General features: G+C 31.6%; 2 protein-coding genes across 2 annotated transcripts; one reads left to right on the forward strand and one right to left on the reverse strand.

Moving 5' to 3' along the window:
- Positions 1 to 2,341: 2,341 nt before the first annotated feature.
- LOC127739198 (small nuclear ribonucleoprotein Sm D2) lies at positions 2,342 to 9,967 on the reverse strand. Its single transcript, XM_052250818.1, has 3 exons — positions 9,844 to 9,967; positions 5,745 to 5,924; positions 2,342 to 2,886 (listed from the first exon to the last, which is right to left on the reverse strand). The coding sequence occupies exons 1-3, from the start codon at positions 9,846 to 9,848 to the stop codon at positions 2,712 to 2,714; spliced, it is 360 nt and encodes a 119-aa protein (XP_052106778.1). The 5' UTR covers positions 9,849 to 9,967; the 3' UTR covers positions 2,342 to 2,711.
- Positions 9,968 to 10,015: 48 nt separating this feature from the next.
- Positions 10,016 to 16,641, forward strand: LOC127739206 (peptidyl-prolyl cis-trans isomerase FKBP2-like). The gene is made up of 5 exons (XM_052250828.1): positions 10,016 to 10,148; positions 12,545 to 12,713; positions 13,979 to 14,091; positions 14,730 to 14,812; positions 16,002 to 16,641. Exons 2-5 carry the CDS (start codon positions 12,546 to 12,548, stop codon positions 16,061 to 16,063), a joined length of 426 nt encoding a protein of 141 aa, XP_052106788.1. The 5' UTR covers positions 10,016 to 10,148; position 12,545; the 3' UTR covers positions 16,064 to 16,641.
- The last annotated feature ends 768 nt before the right edge of the window (positions 16,642 to 17,409 follow it).

Here is a 17,409-nt window from a genome sequence, read left to right on the forward strand (position 1 = left end):
TGGGTAACCATAGGCTGCCTTAGGCGTATATCCAAACACAGCCAATAACAACCTTATTTGGCAAGATAAGTTAGAAATTACCACCCACTTATATAACTTTATTTCCTCTATCATAGAGATTTGTTGTACATGAACAATATTCCTGCGCATTTTGCCATTTGGGAAATATAAACGACTTGTAATTACCGATTTTTGGCAATGAAATATTTCATACAATTGTTCTTTGACATCGTAGCCTAAAGCACAGGGGATAATAAACTACGTACGGATTTCTATTGAGCACTACTTCCTATGTGCAACTTCAAAAGTTTTGGGTAGTTCGACGATCATTTAAGGTTTTTCTGGTCATATTTTTTGTATTCCAGAAATAAAAGTATTAAAAAAATGTCCAATTAGTTATAAATAACATAATAGCCAGCTAGATAATAACATTGGCACGTATTTCAGCATTTATTGGGTAGAACACAAATCTAGGGTGCTCGCATAAGGCAGCTTAACTGCCTAAAAACTGCAATTTTACTTATATGTTCTACGTTTAGCAAGTGGTCATGTTTATTGATGGATCAAATCCCTGGATAGTTTTAAAACCAGATTCCCAAAGGAACATTCAATTAAAAGTTAGGCAACATTTGGCCCTATACTTACAGAGGAGAGGACTTTTTAAATCATACTTTCCACCATTTATTGGGATGCACCAATATATAAAGCATTTATTTTCATTATCCAGTTTTAAGAGATGGTACAAGTTTGATTTCAGATACTCCTAAATGGGAATTCACCAGTGTTAACCTGTACATGACAATAAAAATCAAGACTATTCTATGTCAACCACTCTAGACCAGCAATAAGAACTAAATTGTGAACCTTTTTCAATCTAAAATCGAGAAGTGTCGGTTGCTACTTTTTCTTCAGCTGAAATGAATTAAATGAAGAATTACATCATATATTTACTTTTTGAATTCATTTATTAACTTCCAAATTTGAATATAAAAATACTATTACGAAGTGTAAACAGATGAAACTTTCTTAAGAATTGGGCCGATTAAGAATATTGTAGAAACTGTATGTTGACTTCTAGATGTCTTACTAGTGTTTACCTCAAATCTCATTTTTATTCAGACAAATGCCATATGCAGGAAGCAATTTCACGTTGGGCATTGCCACAAGCTTACAAGCTGGGTAATTTTGGAAAAGCAAATCATACCAAAAAGTTGAATTTCAATAATTATCTTCCATGTTGATTATATGCACTGCAAAAACATCTAGCAATCACCAATACCATCACCAAAAGCAACTGAGAATTCATGATTTTGTTTCTGTAGCAACATACTGTGAAAATTTATAAGACGTTATTTTTTTGCTTTAGTTCAAAAGCAGTGTTTATGTATAATTTTTGTGTGCATACATTTAATATTTGTTCATGTCACCTAGTGCAAAGATATCACTCTATATACCTTTGAACTTGTTTCTTTATTTCAATTCAAGTCAGGTGCTTGCCTGAATGCTGATGAGTAGATAAACAAACCACAGTATTTATATTAATTTTCTAAGTAATGTAAAAGTAAATTCATATCTTAAAGGGGTATAACTCTGGTTAAAATTTTTAAAAGTTTTGAGAATGTTAAGTGGATATATAAAATTTTTAATAATTTCCAAAAATTTGTACTCCATTTATCATCCAGAAACGACAAAATTTTGAATTTTTCCAACAATCAATATCATAACTATGGAATGGTGACCGTAGAAATGATGAAATTCAAATTTAAACTGTAATTAGTGGTCCAAAACATTTCATTATACAGGGGTTCTCCATTTATTTTCCAGAAACCACAAAAAATTTTAACAATCATTGAAGTACCAAGACTCAATGGTTCTAGTGAAACTGACGAAAATTAAACTTAACCTGTCTATGGTAGTTCAAAGCATTCCATTTAATTTTAAAAAGCAGTTCTCTATCATCTGGAAACCAAGTGTGACGGACAGACCGACGGACATGAGGATTCCTATATATTCCAGACTCCGTCAAGCAGGGTCATGAAATGTAAAAACTGTGACTAAGATAAAAAAATATTCTAATTACTGTTTTTTGAGAAGGCATAATTTCTGAAAGGCAAGGGCAACCTAGAATACCACCCATAATTTAAGTTTTATAGCATATTATCAGGTTTTTGAAATTCCTGGTTGGCTGGTAGGGTTTCCAAATTTGAAGGCAAAAAAATAAAACCCCAAAAGCACTGCCCATTGAATTCATTTCAAATGGCACCACAAATGAACAGTATACTTCTGTGATGGGTCATTTACGTCAATGGTGTAGATTCTACTGTAAATGTAAATAAAGCAGTCTCATGACAACATGTTTATTAGTATAAAATGAACATTTGCTAATTTACATATAAAATAATGATTTATGATTGAATGAAAATGACAAGTCAAACATAAAATTTATTAATTTTAGATGTTTTAGTTCAGAAAATATAAATCATGATTGAACAAGTGGCTTCTAGTCAGATCTGAGGCAACTGACCAAAACTATAATAAACAAAGATCTTGTTTTGTTTAAGGATGTTAAATTAAGAATTCTAGATTTGGATTTGAAATTATCAACTTATTACAACAAGTCCGATAACATGTAAATATACAATGCTGCATCTTTGCAGTCCTGTTTTTACAATACAAAATATTCTGATTTCACATGGAACACCACTGAACACTTATTTGCTAGTAGCCATAGGATTCCTCAGAACCAAGATAACAGAATCTCCTCGTAAGAACATTTTTGAGATATATCTGTCCTTGTTCACTGGTTTGGATTTCTTCTTTCCTTTTCCTGTTTTAGGGGTCTCTGTCCACATTTCCTTCACATTTTCCAATACCATATTACAATGTCTGAAATGATAATAATAGAAATCAGATGCTAATGTGAGGCAGGTGCTACATGATGAGCTCTTAAGGTTGTTGGTATTTGGATTTTGCATGTTTGTTTTACTCGTTTTTACACATTTTTCTCCAATCAGTTGCATCACTGCAGTATTTAATTTTTTTTTTACCATAGTCAAACAGAACCCTTTTTGGATTAAAATTTTGATGATTTGATCAGACACAGGTTAATTTTAAAACTGAAAAAATGTCCTTCCACACCCTGAACAGTTGGGGCAAAAATGGACACAATATTCGCGCTTGATACAGGTTTGAATTTGGATTGTAAATAAATATTTGACACCTAATAGGTTTCTGACACCAAATACCTGTAGTCAAAGAACTTAGAATTGGTTATATGATTTTAATTTATATTCAATTTTTTGCTTTCGTGCAATACACTATGCTGTTGCGAAATTGAACTCCCCTCCCCCCAAAAAAAATTCCCCCCCTTTTTTTTTGCTTTTGAGAAATACACTATGCTGTTGCGTATTGACCCCCCCCCCCCCCCCCCCCCAAAAAAAAAAAAAAAAATTAATACCCCCCCTTTTTTTTGAAAAAAGAAATAATATTTGAAGAAATTTTCTTTTAATTTCTGAAATCTGAAATGAAAAAAAAAAATTGCCCCCACAATTTCTTTTTTACCCCCCTCCTTCCCCCCCCCCCCCCCCCCAAAAAAAAATTCTTTCCCTCAAGATATGGTCATAATCTCAATTCAAATTTCCAATGGAGTTTGCAACCATAATTACCAATTTAAATACATCATAAAAGTCTTAAAATAGAAAAAAAAATCCCCCCCCCCCCCAAATTTTTTGAACCCCCTTATGATTCATCACCCCCAAACTCAATCCCAGCCTTCCCTTTGTGGTATGGTACTTTGCAGTACAATTTCAGAGAGATCCATACACTTGAACACAAGTTATTGTCTGGAAACTAGAAAAATGCTTGTTTTTTGGCCCCAAATTCCTAAACATTTAAGGCAATTACCCCCAAACTCAAACCCAGCTTTCCCTTTGTGATATGGAACCTTGTAGTACAATTTCATAAAGATCCATACACTTACACATAAGTTATTGTCCTGAAACTAGAAAAATGCTTGTTTTTTGCCCCTAATTCCTAAAATTTTGAGGCAATTACCCCAAAAATCCATCCCAGCCTTTCCTTTGTTGTATGGTACCTTGCAGTAAAATTTCTGAGACATCCATACACTTGAACACAAGTTATTGTCTGGAAGTTACAATAAAACTGCTTCGCTTAGCGCAGCTGAATACGCCCGCAGAGGTCCAACCCTGAACAGTTGGGGCAAAAATGGACACAATATTTAAGCTTGATACAGGTCTGAATTTGGATTGTAATTAAATATTTGACATATTATAGGTTTCTGAATATATGTAGTCAAAGAACTTGAAATTGGTTATATGAATTGAATTTATATTCAATTAAAGATTTCTTGCTGTATGCAATACACTGTGCTGTTGGGCAATACTTAGTAAATCTGTTGTCAGACTATAAACAAATAAAGTTCAATTTCTTCTCAATGTCATATTTGAAATTTATGAAAATCAATAGGGAGATTACATCAATAGCTATAAATAATTCACCAAAGTTTCATGAGAACTGCTGAAATCATTTTTGAGTTATTGTCCAAAAACTGGAAAATCCCCCTTTTTTAATGAATAAAACCCCATAACTCAGAAATGTAAAATCTAAAATTTATAAAATTCTAAAGGGAGTTTACATCAACAGATATAAACAATTCACCAAAATTTCTTGCAAGTTGGTGAAAGCATCCTTGAGTTATTGTCAGAAAACTGGAAAATCCCCCCTTTTTTAATGAATAAAACCCCAAAACTTGGAAATGGTGAATCTGAAATTTATAAAAAACGAAAGGGAGCTCACGTCAATAGATATAAACAATTCACCAAAGTTTCATGCATATTGGTTAAAGCTTTTTTGAGTTAATGTCCGACATGTTGACGACGAATGGACAGACGGTTAACGGTACATGTATACCATAATACATCCCGTAAACGGGCGTATAAAAATGCTTATTTTTTGCCACTTTTTAGCCCCTTATTCCTAAATGTTTTTGGCGATTACTCCCAAACTCAATTCCAGCTTTCCCTTTGTGATATGGAACCTTGTAGTACAATTTTAGAAAGATCCATACACTTACACACAAGTTATTGTCATGAAATTAGAAAAATGCTTGTTTTTTGCCCCTTTTTTGGCCCCTAGTTCCTAAAATTTTGAGGCAATTACCCCCAAAATCATTCCCATTGTGATATGGAACCTTGTGGTACAATGTCAGAGAGATCCATACACTAACACACAAGTTATTGTCTGGAAGTTACAAAAATGCTTATTTTTGGCCCTTAACTGTTGGTTACATAACCCCCAAAATCAATTCCAACCTTCCTTTTGTGGTATTGAACCTTATGGTAAAATTTCATAAAGATCCAGTCACTTAAACTAAAGTTAGAGTGTGAAAACCAATGTCATACCAATATACCACAGCAAATTTTTTTTGCGTTTTTGCGGTTGTATAAAAATAATGTAGATTACTATCATTAATACATATAGTTACACTTTTTGTTATGGTTAAAGAAATGTACCATAGAGAGAATTTTCTTAATGCTACATTTTTTCAACCATTGCAAATAGCTAGTCCCACCTCCATTTTTTTTTATAACAAGTTAATTTTTTTTACTTCTTGAAGATGCTCAGCCCATCACACTCGATTAATTGTTTGTGATGGTTCGGATCAGTTTACAAATGCATGCATTGGGATATATTAATGCAAAGTTCAGTCTTGCTGATATACCCACCTATCAAATGCTTTCACTCTGGCCAATAACTTCTTGTTATTCCTACAGTTTATAAGGACTTGAGTGTTGTTCTTTACTGACTGAGTCAGGACAGACAGGGGACCAGTATTAAACTCTTCTTGTTCCCTCTGGGACAACTCTTCTGGAGTCATCTCACTTTTAGGTTTTTGTAATAATGCACTGAAAAAGTAAAATTTAATATCAATAAACGGTGAATTTTCATGTTGTAAATACTGGTGGTGATACAATCTGCAATATCTATATGCTTATTCAATATAATAATTTATAAAATAGGTACCCCAGCTAATTTCCATCCTTGATACATGATACAATACATATTACATGTATTTAATACATGTAATATGTATTATGTATTGTATCATACATGTATATCAAAGATGGAAATTAGCTGGGGTACCATTTAAATTTAATTTTAATTTCCATACCTATATATGATAGCAGTCTTCACGCTCAACCACAGGCCCAGCAGCCCAGGTTTGTAAAATTGCTTTCAGGCCTGTAAAAATCATCTCTACAGAGCCAACAGAATCTTGAAAAATTGAGCTCCGAGCCTGTAGATTTAAAAGTGTATCGTTAAGACTGTGATAGGGTCATTAATTGTTATCATTCAAAATCCTTGTTTCACCACGATTCACTCAATCACATTAGCTTGAGTATATACTGTACTTGGTAACACATTTCTTCTTAAGGAGACAAAAAACCCTATTAATGAGGTCAGAATGTTCCCAAGAAAAAAATTTAAAAAGTAACATACATTTGCCAGAAGTGAAAGAAAATACTTCATTAAAAGTTGTTTCTTGGAAATAACATACGACCAATCTACAAAGTCAATGCTTTCACTAGGTTTCTAAAGATATACATTGTTTAACCTTTCATCAACTTCATAAAAAAAAATTGCCAATGATGAAAACGACTGTTGTGAATTGCTTTTGGCGGTTGGGAAATAGCAAAGTGATGGACTGGAAAGTGACTTCTTTGCCCCAATTGTCTTTAAGAAAGTTGTTAAAAAAGTTGTGGAACCTTGCCTTTGTTTACTACATTGTAGGCACATACATGTATTGATGAAATATTTCATGCATATTCAGGACAATGACCAACTGACAATTAATCTAAGCTAGAAACTCATGGCAGAGGGGCACTGTCCAATAAAAAGGTCATTTTTGAGTGGATATTATTTTTACATATTCTATTTTGGGCTATCGAGGACTCTAAAGAATACAACTGGTATTTTATTTTGGAAATGCACAATTTCATGCTTTTCTCATGGATTTTATTCTGGGAGAATACGTTTTATCTATTAGTTGAAATTCATGCAGTGCTTTAAACTAGGTTTCAGTAACCAAGTACTATCAAATCTATTCTTTGTGCCTTTTCCTTAGTTGATTTTGTGCTTTAGTACCTATCTGATGAGTCACACCCTTTTCAACTTGAATATTCTCAGTACAATTTAACGGCAAGTCCAGGGGTTTATCTGGGTATTTTGGGAAAAAGGATCCTGGTCAGTTTTGGGAATTTTTTAACGCGATTATCAATGAAATTGGGAAAAACAACCAATATACCAGATGTTAGTTTTAGTGTATTTAGTTCATTAACAATTTTCTTTTTTGGTGAAAATAAAGTAAGAAACTACATGAATGCTATTAATAATTCAATGTTCTTTTTGGTTTTTAAATTTAACAACAAGGCACTCAAGTTTCTTCTAATATCAAAATAACGAGTTCTTAAAGCACACATGTGATAAATATTTACACCCCCTTTTTTATCTTCAAAGACAGTAACAGTAAACATGGTTAATATAATAAATAATTCAGGGAAAGAAATAAGATGTATTTTAACTGGCCAAGCAGGCTAACATTGTTTTTAAATCCATTTGCTCTTCTAGATTTTTACTGGCCCTTCAAATCTAGAAGAAATTACCTCTTGGATCTGTAATTATTTGTTTACCTTATAAAAACATATATTATAATATCAACATTTTTTAGTGATAAAGAAAAAAAAGCATTGTCACATTTAATTTGATTTTGACATGAAAATTTGTGAATATAAATTTGAGTTTCTGTATAATTTAAAATACTTCCTGTTTCTCTTTTCTTTGTCATATATCTTTTAGTTTTAAGCTTTAGTGTTGCTGTTTCATACATCAGTCAGGGGACTTATTTAAGTAGCAAATTCGAAGTTTTGTCACAAAATGTGATTTTGTAGTTTTACCAAAATTTTAAACACATAGCTTTAGATAATATCTTTTCATTAGTAAAATTGAAAAAAATAAACTTTTTGCCTCTTTTAAGCATCAAGGTTTATGCCTTTGATGCAATCATTTAGCTGCAAATTCTATTTTACTTGAAAAAATGCTATAAAAATGGCTTTACATAATGAACTGATACTTTCTCAACAGATTTTTCCCAGCAGTGGGAGTATTTTTCCTGTAAAATTCAAGGTTTCATCTTATAGATTATGTAATAAAATTCTACTGTTCGCGATCAAAATTTCACTGTTCCGGGGGTGTTGAAATTAGTGGGGGTTATTAAAATAATGATACTTTAAGAAGTGATTTTTATGTCATTATCCTAGATTTAGTACAAGGTCATCACCTGACATGACCTGGTCATCCTATCAACACAGATGTTGGTTCTGATAATTTTAGCAACATAATTAGTTCCTGGATCATTAGTATTCTATATTTAAAGCTACAATAAAATTAAATCACTTAGTCTAGTGATTAATTTGTACTACTTAAATAGGTGATTATTAAAGAAAGACAACTCTTACTTCCAACCTTTATGTACATAATGTTACTTGAATCAGTGATTTAGAAAATCACTCATTTAAGTAAGTCCCCTGACTGTACATGTAGCTGTCACATGCTTAGATTTAAAAAAAAAAAATTATTTATTGTATATTTGATCGGCAAACCCGGAATTAGCCTAATCCGTTTCCGGAATCTGGTCCGGTTTTGTAATTTTCTTCACCTCCTGTTTATGGCAGCCATTGTTTGTCAGTCAATTATGTTTTTTCTCGGATTTACACATTAGTTGTTGACGATTTTCGGCATAAAGCTAGCGGTTGAATAAAATGAACATCTCTGTCGTGAATAATAAAGATGAAAATGAATTTTGTGATCGTTTGGGAATTTTGCTCTCAAAATTGGGAAAAATGTAGGGTTTTTGCCGTTGAGAATGGGTCCGAATACTGGACCCTGTGGAATGCTAGAAAAATCCATGAAGTCGTAATGTTGAAAACACTTTTACGGTTTTCTTGAATTGTCTGTATATAAATTATAAAGAAACTAACTTAAGGTTTCAATATCCTCAGTTTTTAAAGTCCTTTTTAGTCATATACTCAATTGTTTCGGTTCTTATACATCCTTGGCTTTCAATTATTCGGCTGTATGAGCATTCCTGATAAAGGAAAATCCAGAAAAAGCACTTTGGATGCTTGAAAAAATTTTAATAAATTTATAAAATGTTGTTTTAATTTTTCTCTACATTTTGTTTCAAGAAAATAATAAATTTATAAATAAAAGGTCAGTGGGTACAATATTTTATATGTAAACACAATAAATGAATGGTGACTACATTAAGATGTTGGCTGCAAAATACGAGATTAATCACATTTCTTGTTTTCATGGAGTTGCCAGTATTATGTCTCTTGACTTCCCAACAGCATAATTGCGTGACTGGTACATTTGGAGAGCCAATTGATGATGGGTAAACTGTGGCCGAAAGTTGTTTACATACTAAGTAACTTATCCGTAGATAGTTGTTTCATTGTCAATCATTACCGGTACCACATCTCATTTTTTTTTACTGAAACAAGGAAGGCCCTTTTCTGTTTACCAGCTATTGTACTTTCTGTTTTTAATTTGTTGACGAAGGCTTAATTTGTATTTCTAAAATAGATTCTCGACAATATTATCTTCAGCATCTATTACAGTGTACGTGCAATTTATAAACAAACACTTGTGGTGGTCAATACAACACCATTATCATGTAATCAAGGATTAGAATAATGCAAATTGTGATACAAACATTAATAAATATACTTAAATAACTGATTAAGGATATTAATCTTTGCTTACGACATGATGATGAATTGATGCAAATAGATTATTTGCAGTAACAAAATATTTGGCTGGTGCCGCCGCTTTAACCGGAAGTTGATTGTTATACGTTTGAAACTGGTCCCCCAAATATAACTGCATGAACTGGTTGAAAAACCACCACGAAACCAGATATCATTTCGGATAATTCGAGTAATCATTTGAGTGTTTTCTTGTTTAGAGTATTTATTGTGATAAAAAAGATCAAATTTTACACTGATCAACCGACCGGCGAACGAAGAAAGATACGACACGTCAGTAATTACACACGACAAACAAGACATGTAAGCTAAATTACCTTCATACATTTGTATATTTAGAAGATTCAAAATTGAGGAAAAATATTCAAGAGTTTGGGGAACGCTTAACTTAAGTGACACTGTTAACAACAGGATGAGACTTCTATAACATCTAGTCATAGTACTATTAGTAGTCTCAGCAACAGGCTAAACTTCAATTTTTGCTAAAGTCTTCACGAAAATCATGTTAACTTTAAAATACTATATAGTCCAAAAATAGCCCCACAAGACCTAATTTATGTATTAATTGTACAAGCCCGAAAATCAGTTTTTCATAAACAACAAAAAAAATTTGTAAAAAGGCTGTTTTTTCAGGAAATAACTGGCCAAGGTATCAGGTCAGTTCGCGCCCAATACACGTTCGCACCCTACACGTTCGCACCCTGGGTCCGTTCGCACCCTTTTTTTTTTAATTCAAAAACCTTATGAATTATTAGATGTTTTTTAGATATTTATATCAAAATATTTTTATTTTCATAAATAGAAATTTGGTAATATTTAAATGAAATATTGTTTTAAATTAATTTGATGATTAATTATTATAATTTTTATATGGTGTTTACACAGCTAAACTTGGTGTTATTGTTATGTTTTTGAAAATCGTGATTGTTGTTTTAACCAGCTTTGATGTAAATTCTGCATGAAGATAGCATGTATTTAGCTTGGTATGAGTAAAAACAATGAAGATTCAAAATGTTATTGTTGTTGAGTTAAATAGCAGTTTAGTATCTTAACATTAAAAAAATATTCAACACAAAAAACCTTTTTAGAAAGTCACTTTATTTTGAAACAATGAAAAAAAAAAAAATAGCAATACACCATGATACACTAACCAAAACACAATTAAAAAATATTCAAAACAAAAAAAACGTCTTTTTTTTTGAAACAATGAAAAAAAACTTATTTATAGCAATACAATAACCAAAACACGATTGAAAAATTATTCAAAACAAAAATCGATTTTGGAAAGTCACTTCATTTTGAAACAATGAACAAAAAAAATTATTTATAGCAATACACTAACCAAAAAACGATTGAAAAATTATTTAACTCAAAACCAATAAAAAGGGTGCGAACCGACTCGGGGTGCTAAAGTGTAGGGTGTGAACGTGAAAGGGGGCGAACGTGAATGGGAGTGAACGTGTTTTTGGGCAAACGAACCCGGATTCACTGACCAACAACATTTTTAGTGGCCTATTGGCCTATGCCGTAGTGCATTGAAGTTATCCATCAAATGTTAAGACTATGTAATGGCAAATTAAAATTTTCCTTATTACTCATTAACTGCATTTGAAGGCATGAAAAAAAATGTGATACATGTTGATTATGTGTCAAAGAACTAAGTCAAAGCTATATAATGTTTTGTCTGTTGTTGTTTGTCCTGTGTTAGTGGTTGGTGTGGTAGAATTCTAGTCATTTTGGCACCTCATGGTTAAATCAGCACCCATTATAGTCAATTCGGCATATAGTCAAATAGGTACTTGGTTAATTCGGCACCAAATGTAGTTATTTCGGAACCCAAAATGAATATTATGTTTTACAAATAAAGTTTTGAAGACTTCAATTTTTATAAAGAAAAAAAATATTTTCACTCGAGGTTTCAATGTATATTTGTTGCGCGAAATAGAAGTTTCAATGGAAACTTAGTTATAAACAATGGAGCCATACTATATGTTCCTATTGGAACTTATATTATAATGGAACCTCTATTTCATGACAACTGCACATGACTTATAAACATGGGCTACAAGATTTATGCCAACGTCATTCATTTATACAAGCTTGAGTAGACAAGAAATGCAAAAAAAAAACAATTTATATTACAATTGGATTAAATTAGTTTTTATCCTCATCTGTGGATTAAACATCTGCTTGGCTAATGGCTTCTTTGTGTAATTTTTTTTTTAATTATAAAAGATCAAAATTTGAAAAACTTCCTGAAAATTGTTAAAACAACAAACAGGTGATTTTTTGTAATTGATATAAGTTTTTAAAGTGATAAACAATCTTAAAAGAGTACTAGTATTGAGAAAAATTTAAACAGAAAGCCAACTGATTATTGTTTATTGTGTATTCTTACTGCTTTTAAAAATTTGAAATACCAAAAGTCCATGACGCCTGCTTCTGACAATACTTATTGTTAGAAGATGATGTCAATGAGACAGGAACCTCTTGACAAAATAAACACCAAAAGACATCTAGAGTTCAGCACACTGCAGTATGTTGAGCTCAAACATAATAAACCCTAGTCAAGATATTAAGGTGTGAAAAAAATTGACAGAGACAATCAAGCATCTTTAAATTTCCCTTTTACAAGATCTGTCAGGATGTGTGACTTTATCATGTCAGAGAGATTGTCAGTAAACATTATATGATTTTAGAATGAAGATAAGCTGGGTTGTAAATGGTCTGTTGGTGCTGTTGATGGTTGTGGAAGCTTGGGCAGGAGAAGAAGAAAAAAAGAAGAAATTACAGATTGGAGTAAAGAAGAGAGTAGACAACTGTAAAATCAAATCTAGAAAGGGAGACACTCTACACATGCATTACACTGTAAGTGTATTATACACATCTAAAAGAAAAGATATTTATACTTATGCATATAGGTGATATACATACATACATTGACATAAGTGTTATCTTAAGTGGAAGGAGAAACACTACATACATGACATATCATACATGTCATATGTATATAACACTGTAAGTGTATTATACATATCTACAACAAAACAACTATTTCTACATATAGTTTTCAGTGTTCTCCCCACACATTTTATATAGCATCCTGGTAAACGGGGAATTTAAAATACCATCTTATTCTAGAAATTTTAGCATCACATCCATAACGACAATCTATAAAATAAAAATCTCAGATAGCATCAAACTCAAGCAGTATAACATCACATTACCATGATGGTAAAAGGCCACGGGGAGAACACTGGTTTTATATATTACATACATATTTATTATTCTGTAAGTGCATAAGTCTAAAAGGAAGTACACTACTTGTACATATACATTTGTAGATACTTAATTAGATATGCATGATCTAAAGTGTAAGAAACCTTAACATTGATATTCACTGTACCTGTAAACTTGTGCATCTAGTAATTAACAAGGTTTTTCTTACAGGTCCTTGAAAACAGTTTGATACACAGTTGAAAGATACCCAATTTATGTTGTGCACTTTATATGCACTTTTCCAAAAAAAAAAATTCCAGCATTTGTCCAGTGGTAATCAAAACAAAATCAATCGATATTTGATTTCAATGGAACTTTTAAGAGCAGTTATGAAAAAAAAAACACCAAAAGTTTCCAAACCAGCTAAGCAAACCTGTACAGTGGCAGAATAAAGTAAAAAATTAAGATTTTTAATCTGTTAACTGAAAAGTCCTCAAGTATTGATATCAAAGTAATATCATTCAAGTATGATCAGGGCCTTGGTGACTGAGTGGTCTAGGTAGTTAATCTACTGTATAAGTTGCGTTAAACACCAGTAATCAATCATTCCAGTATAGAATCACTTGATACCACGCTTTAAACAACAAAATTGTGCTTAGTTTTTTCTGTGAGAACTACACTAAGAAATATCATTCTCTCTTGTGGTTTCACTCAAGATGAAAAATGTTCATTATATTTTGAAATTTACAGACGTTAATGTTGCTTGAAACTGATAAAATACAAAGGTTTCGCATTTTGAAAAAGAAGGTTGTAAAGATGTAGACAATTGTGAAATTATCATATTTTTATATGTTTGTTTTCTGTCTTCATCTAGACATGTCATGCATGTAGATAAATGTTTTGATAAATTTCAGGGCAAATTGGAAGATGGTACAGAATTTGACAGTAGTATACCAAGGAAAGAACCATTTGTTTTTACATTAGGAGCTGGACAAGTTATTAAAGGATGGGATCAAGGTTTACTGGGGTAAGGATTAAAAGATCTGGACTTGGATTAGTTAAAGAAAGGATATTATAAAAGTTTTGCCAGAACTAGTTAAAAGTATGGGGTTGAGGTTCACTGGGATGAGTTTAAATAAGGTGACATGAAGATTTACCTTGGTATTGGTTAAAGGGGTAAAAGGTTATCTAATGACTAAATTTGAGAAAAATTCCTAGTGAAAACCTTGTCATTAGTAATTATTAAAATATCAGCTTTGAAAATTAACTACTAGTTCAGTAATGAATTACTTTTCATTTGATTTCTAAGTGATTTTTATGCCCCCGCTGTAGGCGACAGGGGCATGAAGTGTTACCCTTGTCCTTCCGTCTTTCTGTCCATCGGTCCCATTTTCGTTTGTTTGAAGCTTGAGCGGGGGCATTCGTGTCTTCAGACACACATTCTTCTTTTATCTTTATAGATTTCTTTTGTTATGACTGTCAATTAATTCAGTTCATACAATCAAATTACATCTTAACAGACTTACATATATGTACTAGATTTAAAAGCTAAGTACCTGGGTAACCACTTTTTTTGACAGATGAAATATTGTGTTCCCTTGAATCTATGTGGTTATTCAATATATAGAAAAGATAGAGATATAATTTGTTACTATCTTTTTGCAGCATGTGTGTTGGAGAAAAAAGGAAATTAGTCATTCCTTCAGATATGGGATATGGTGATAGAGGAGCTCCACCAAAAATTCCAGGTAACTTTTTAGACGAAGATAACAATAGTTGAATACAGTGTTGTGTTTTTCCAGTACAAACATTGATTGATTAATTATTGGTTGCTTAACATCCAGTGCAAACATTGAAATGAATAAGTTTATAATTATAATTTTCTTTTACTTTTTCATCTTAATACCATTTACTGTCATGATATAGAAAATGTGACTAGTGGTATAAAGAAACTTTATTTAAAATAAAAAACAACCAAAAATAAAACCACAAAAAGATAGTAAACTGTTGACACAGAGATATGTCTCATCTATTGGCATAAAATTTAGAAAAAGATAATCTAATGGGCAGCAAAATTGCTTATTAATTTAGTTACTGGACCATGATCTAGTGGGCAGGGCCTGAAAATGGTCAACAAACTGAGATGTACAGACAGTAATGTAACTTTATAGAAAATATCATTGTTTATTGTAAATAGTTCCTATCAATAAAACTTAAGCAGAAAAACTTAACATAGAAAATTGCTGATTAATTCAAAGTCACTGGATCCTGACAAAGGTGGCAGGGCCTCGAAATAGTCATCAATCTGATATGAGCTGATAGTAATGCAACTTCATAAAAAATATCAGTGATCTATCACAAGTAGATCCTATCAAATTGACTAAAGCAGAATACTTAATATTGAAAATTGCTAATTAATTCAAAGTCACTGGACCATGTCCTAGGGGGCAGGGCCTCAAAATAGTCGTCAAACTGACAAATACTGATAGTAATGCAACTTCATACAAAATATCATTGATCTATCACAAGTAGATCCTATCAAACTAACTTAAGCAGAAAAAAATAACATTGAAAATTGCTTATTAATTCAAAGTCACTGTCCAGACCATGTCCTAGGGGACAGGGCCCCAAAATAGTCATCAAACTGATATGTACTGATAGTAATGCAACTTCTGAGTAAATATCAATGATCTATCACAAGTAGTTCCTATCAAAAGTGTTCACATTAAATGAGGAGGAATTCAAACAACTACCAGCTGTCTGCTTTACTCATTTTATACCTCTTAAAAAGACCTTGCATGTCAACATTTTGGGCTATCATCTTCTGTCTTTATATATTTTTGCTTTTCACAAAAATTGCATTATTTTACAAATTTTATTTTTATTATTACATGTAGATATACATATATAATGGATGTTTTTTTGGTGTCATTTTAGGTGGAGCAACACTTATATTTGAGGTAGAACTATTGGATATAAAGAGACAAGATGAGCTGTAGTGATATATTTCTAGTCTGAATACTTCTTGTTTCATTTTCATTATGTGAGGAAAAATTAATGTATAGTGCTAAAAAATGAGTATTCGAACATTTTCACTTGGTTGTCTTGATGTTTATGGCATATGCTATATTATGCAGTATATCTCAGAAACAGTGTATCTCAACTTGTTATAGAAAAAATCAAGGCAATTTAAAACTTAAAAAATTATTTGAGAAATGATTTTGTTTCATTGTCATTGACGTTTATTTTCAGAGGAATCATTTCATTGGTCTGACGACCAAATATATGTATTGCCTATTCATGCTTTATTTGTAAATCTACTGATAAAAATTTGTTAAAAATTTATTTTAAGTATGAAATTGAAATGTTGAAAGATAGTGAGTTCATTTAAAAAATATAAAAATCAGGTTGTAATGGCCTTTTTTCATGAAGATAAAGAGTGAATGCAGAATAGGAAATACAAGTAATAATTTGAACTGTTGCAAGTGTATGTCAGTGTTCATACATCATTTTATTGAACTTACAAATTTGCCTTTGTTTATACATAAATTTTTTATGATTAAAGAGATATATGAATCAGGTGTTTTGATCACAATTTCTGCTATACTTAGTATTAAAGTGTCCTCACAAACATGTTAACATTGTATTATGCTTTTCCTTGGAAAGCAATAATTAGATTAAATAATGTATATTGAGAGAATTTTCAATATTTTTGAAACAGCAAAACAGTAAATTTTGTAGCTTTAAGGGTTTACATTTTTGAAAAACTTTTTTCCAGATTATTTGTATCTACATAATTGAACAAAAGTTTTGATATAAAAGCTTATTGAAAACTTTGTAGTATAAAACTAGAGGCTCTCAAGAGCCTGTGTCGCTCACCTGTATTTACTGATGCTTTGGAAATCATGTAAAATAAGGTTAAAATCATAATTAATAGTATTAGATATTAGATATTATAATGATATCTAAGATAATAACAAAAAACTGCAAAAATTCTGTAAAATTACTAACTCAGGGGCAGCAACCCAACAACAGGTTGTCGGATTCGTCTGAAAATTTCAGGATAGATAAATCTAAATCTGATGAACATTTTTGCCACCTTGTCAGATTTGCTCTCAATGCTTTAGTTTCAGAGATATAAACAAAAAAATGCATTTTACCCCTATGTTCTATTTTTAACCAAGTTGGCCATGATGGTTGGAAGGCGGGGTCATCGGACAATTTTTTTAAACTAGATACCCTAATTATGATTATGGCCAAGTATGGTTAAATTTGTCTGAGTAGTTTCAGAGAAGAAGATAACAAAAATTTACGAAAAATTGTTAAAAATTGACTATAAAGGGCA

The sequence above is a fragment of the Mytilus californianus genome, unplaced genomic scaffold, assembly GCF_021869535.1.
Source record: "Mytilus californianus isolate M0D057914Y unplaced genomic scaffold, xbMytCali1.0.p SCAF_4, whole genome shotgun sequence".
NCBI classification, from domain to species: Eukaryota; Metazoa; Mollusca; class Bivalvia; order Mytilida; family Mytilidae; genus Mytilus; species Mytilus californianus.

Bases quoted from the DNA above. Each gene is read 5' to 3' on its own strand.
- LOC127739198 (XM_052250818.1), bottom strand. The intron at 2,887-5,744 runs GTGGGTATATCA...TTATCATTTCAG, and splicing joins AGAGTGAAAGCATTTGATAG to ACATTGTAATATGGTATTGG.
- LOC127739206 (XM_052250828.1), top strand. From the start codon at position 12,546: ATGAAGATAAGCTGGGTTGTAAATGGTCTGTTGGTGCTGTTGATGGTT. The intron at 12,714-13,978 runs GTAAGTGTATTA...GATAAATTTCAG, and splicing joins CTCTACACATGCATTACACT to GGCAAATTGGAAGATGGTAC. The intron at 14,092-14,729 runs GTAAGGATTAAA...ATCTTTTTGCAG, and splicing joins TGGGATCAAGGTTTACTGGG to CATGTGTGTTGGAGAAAAAA.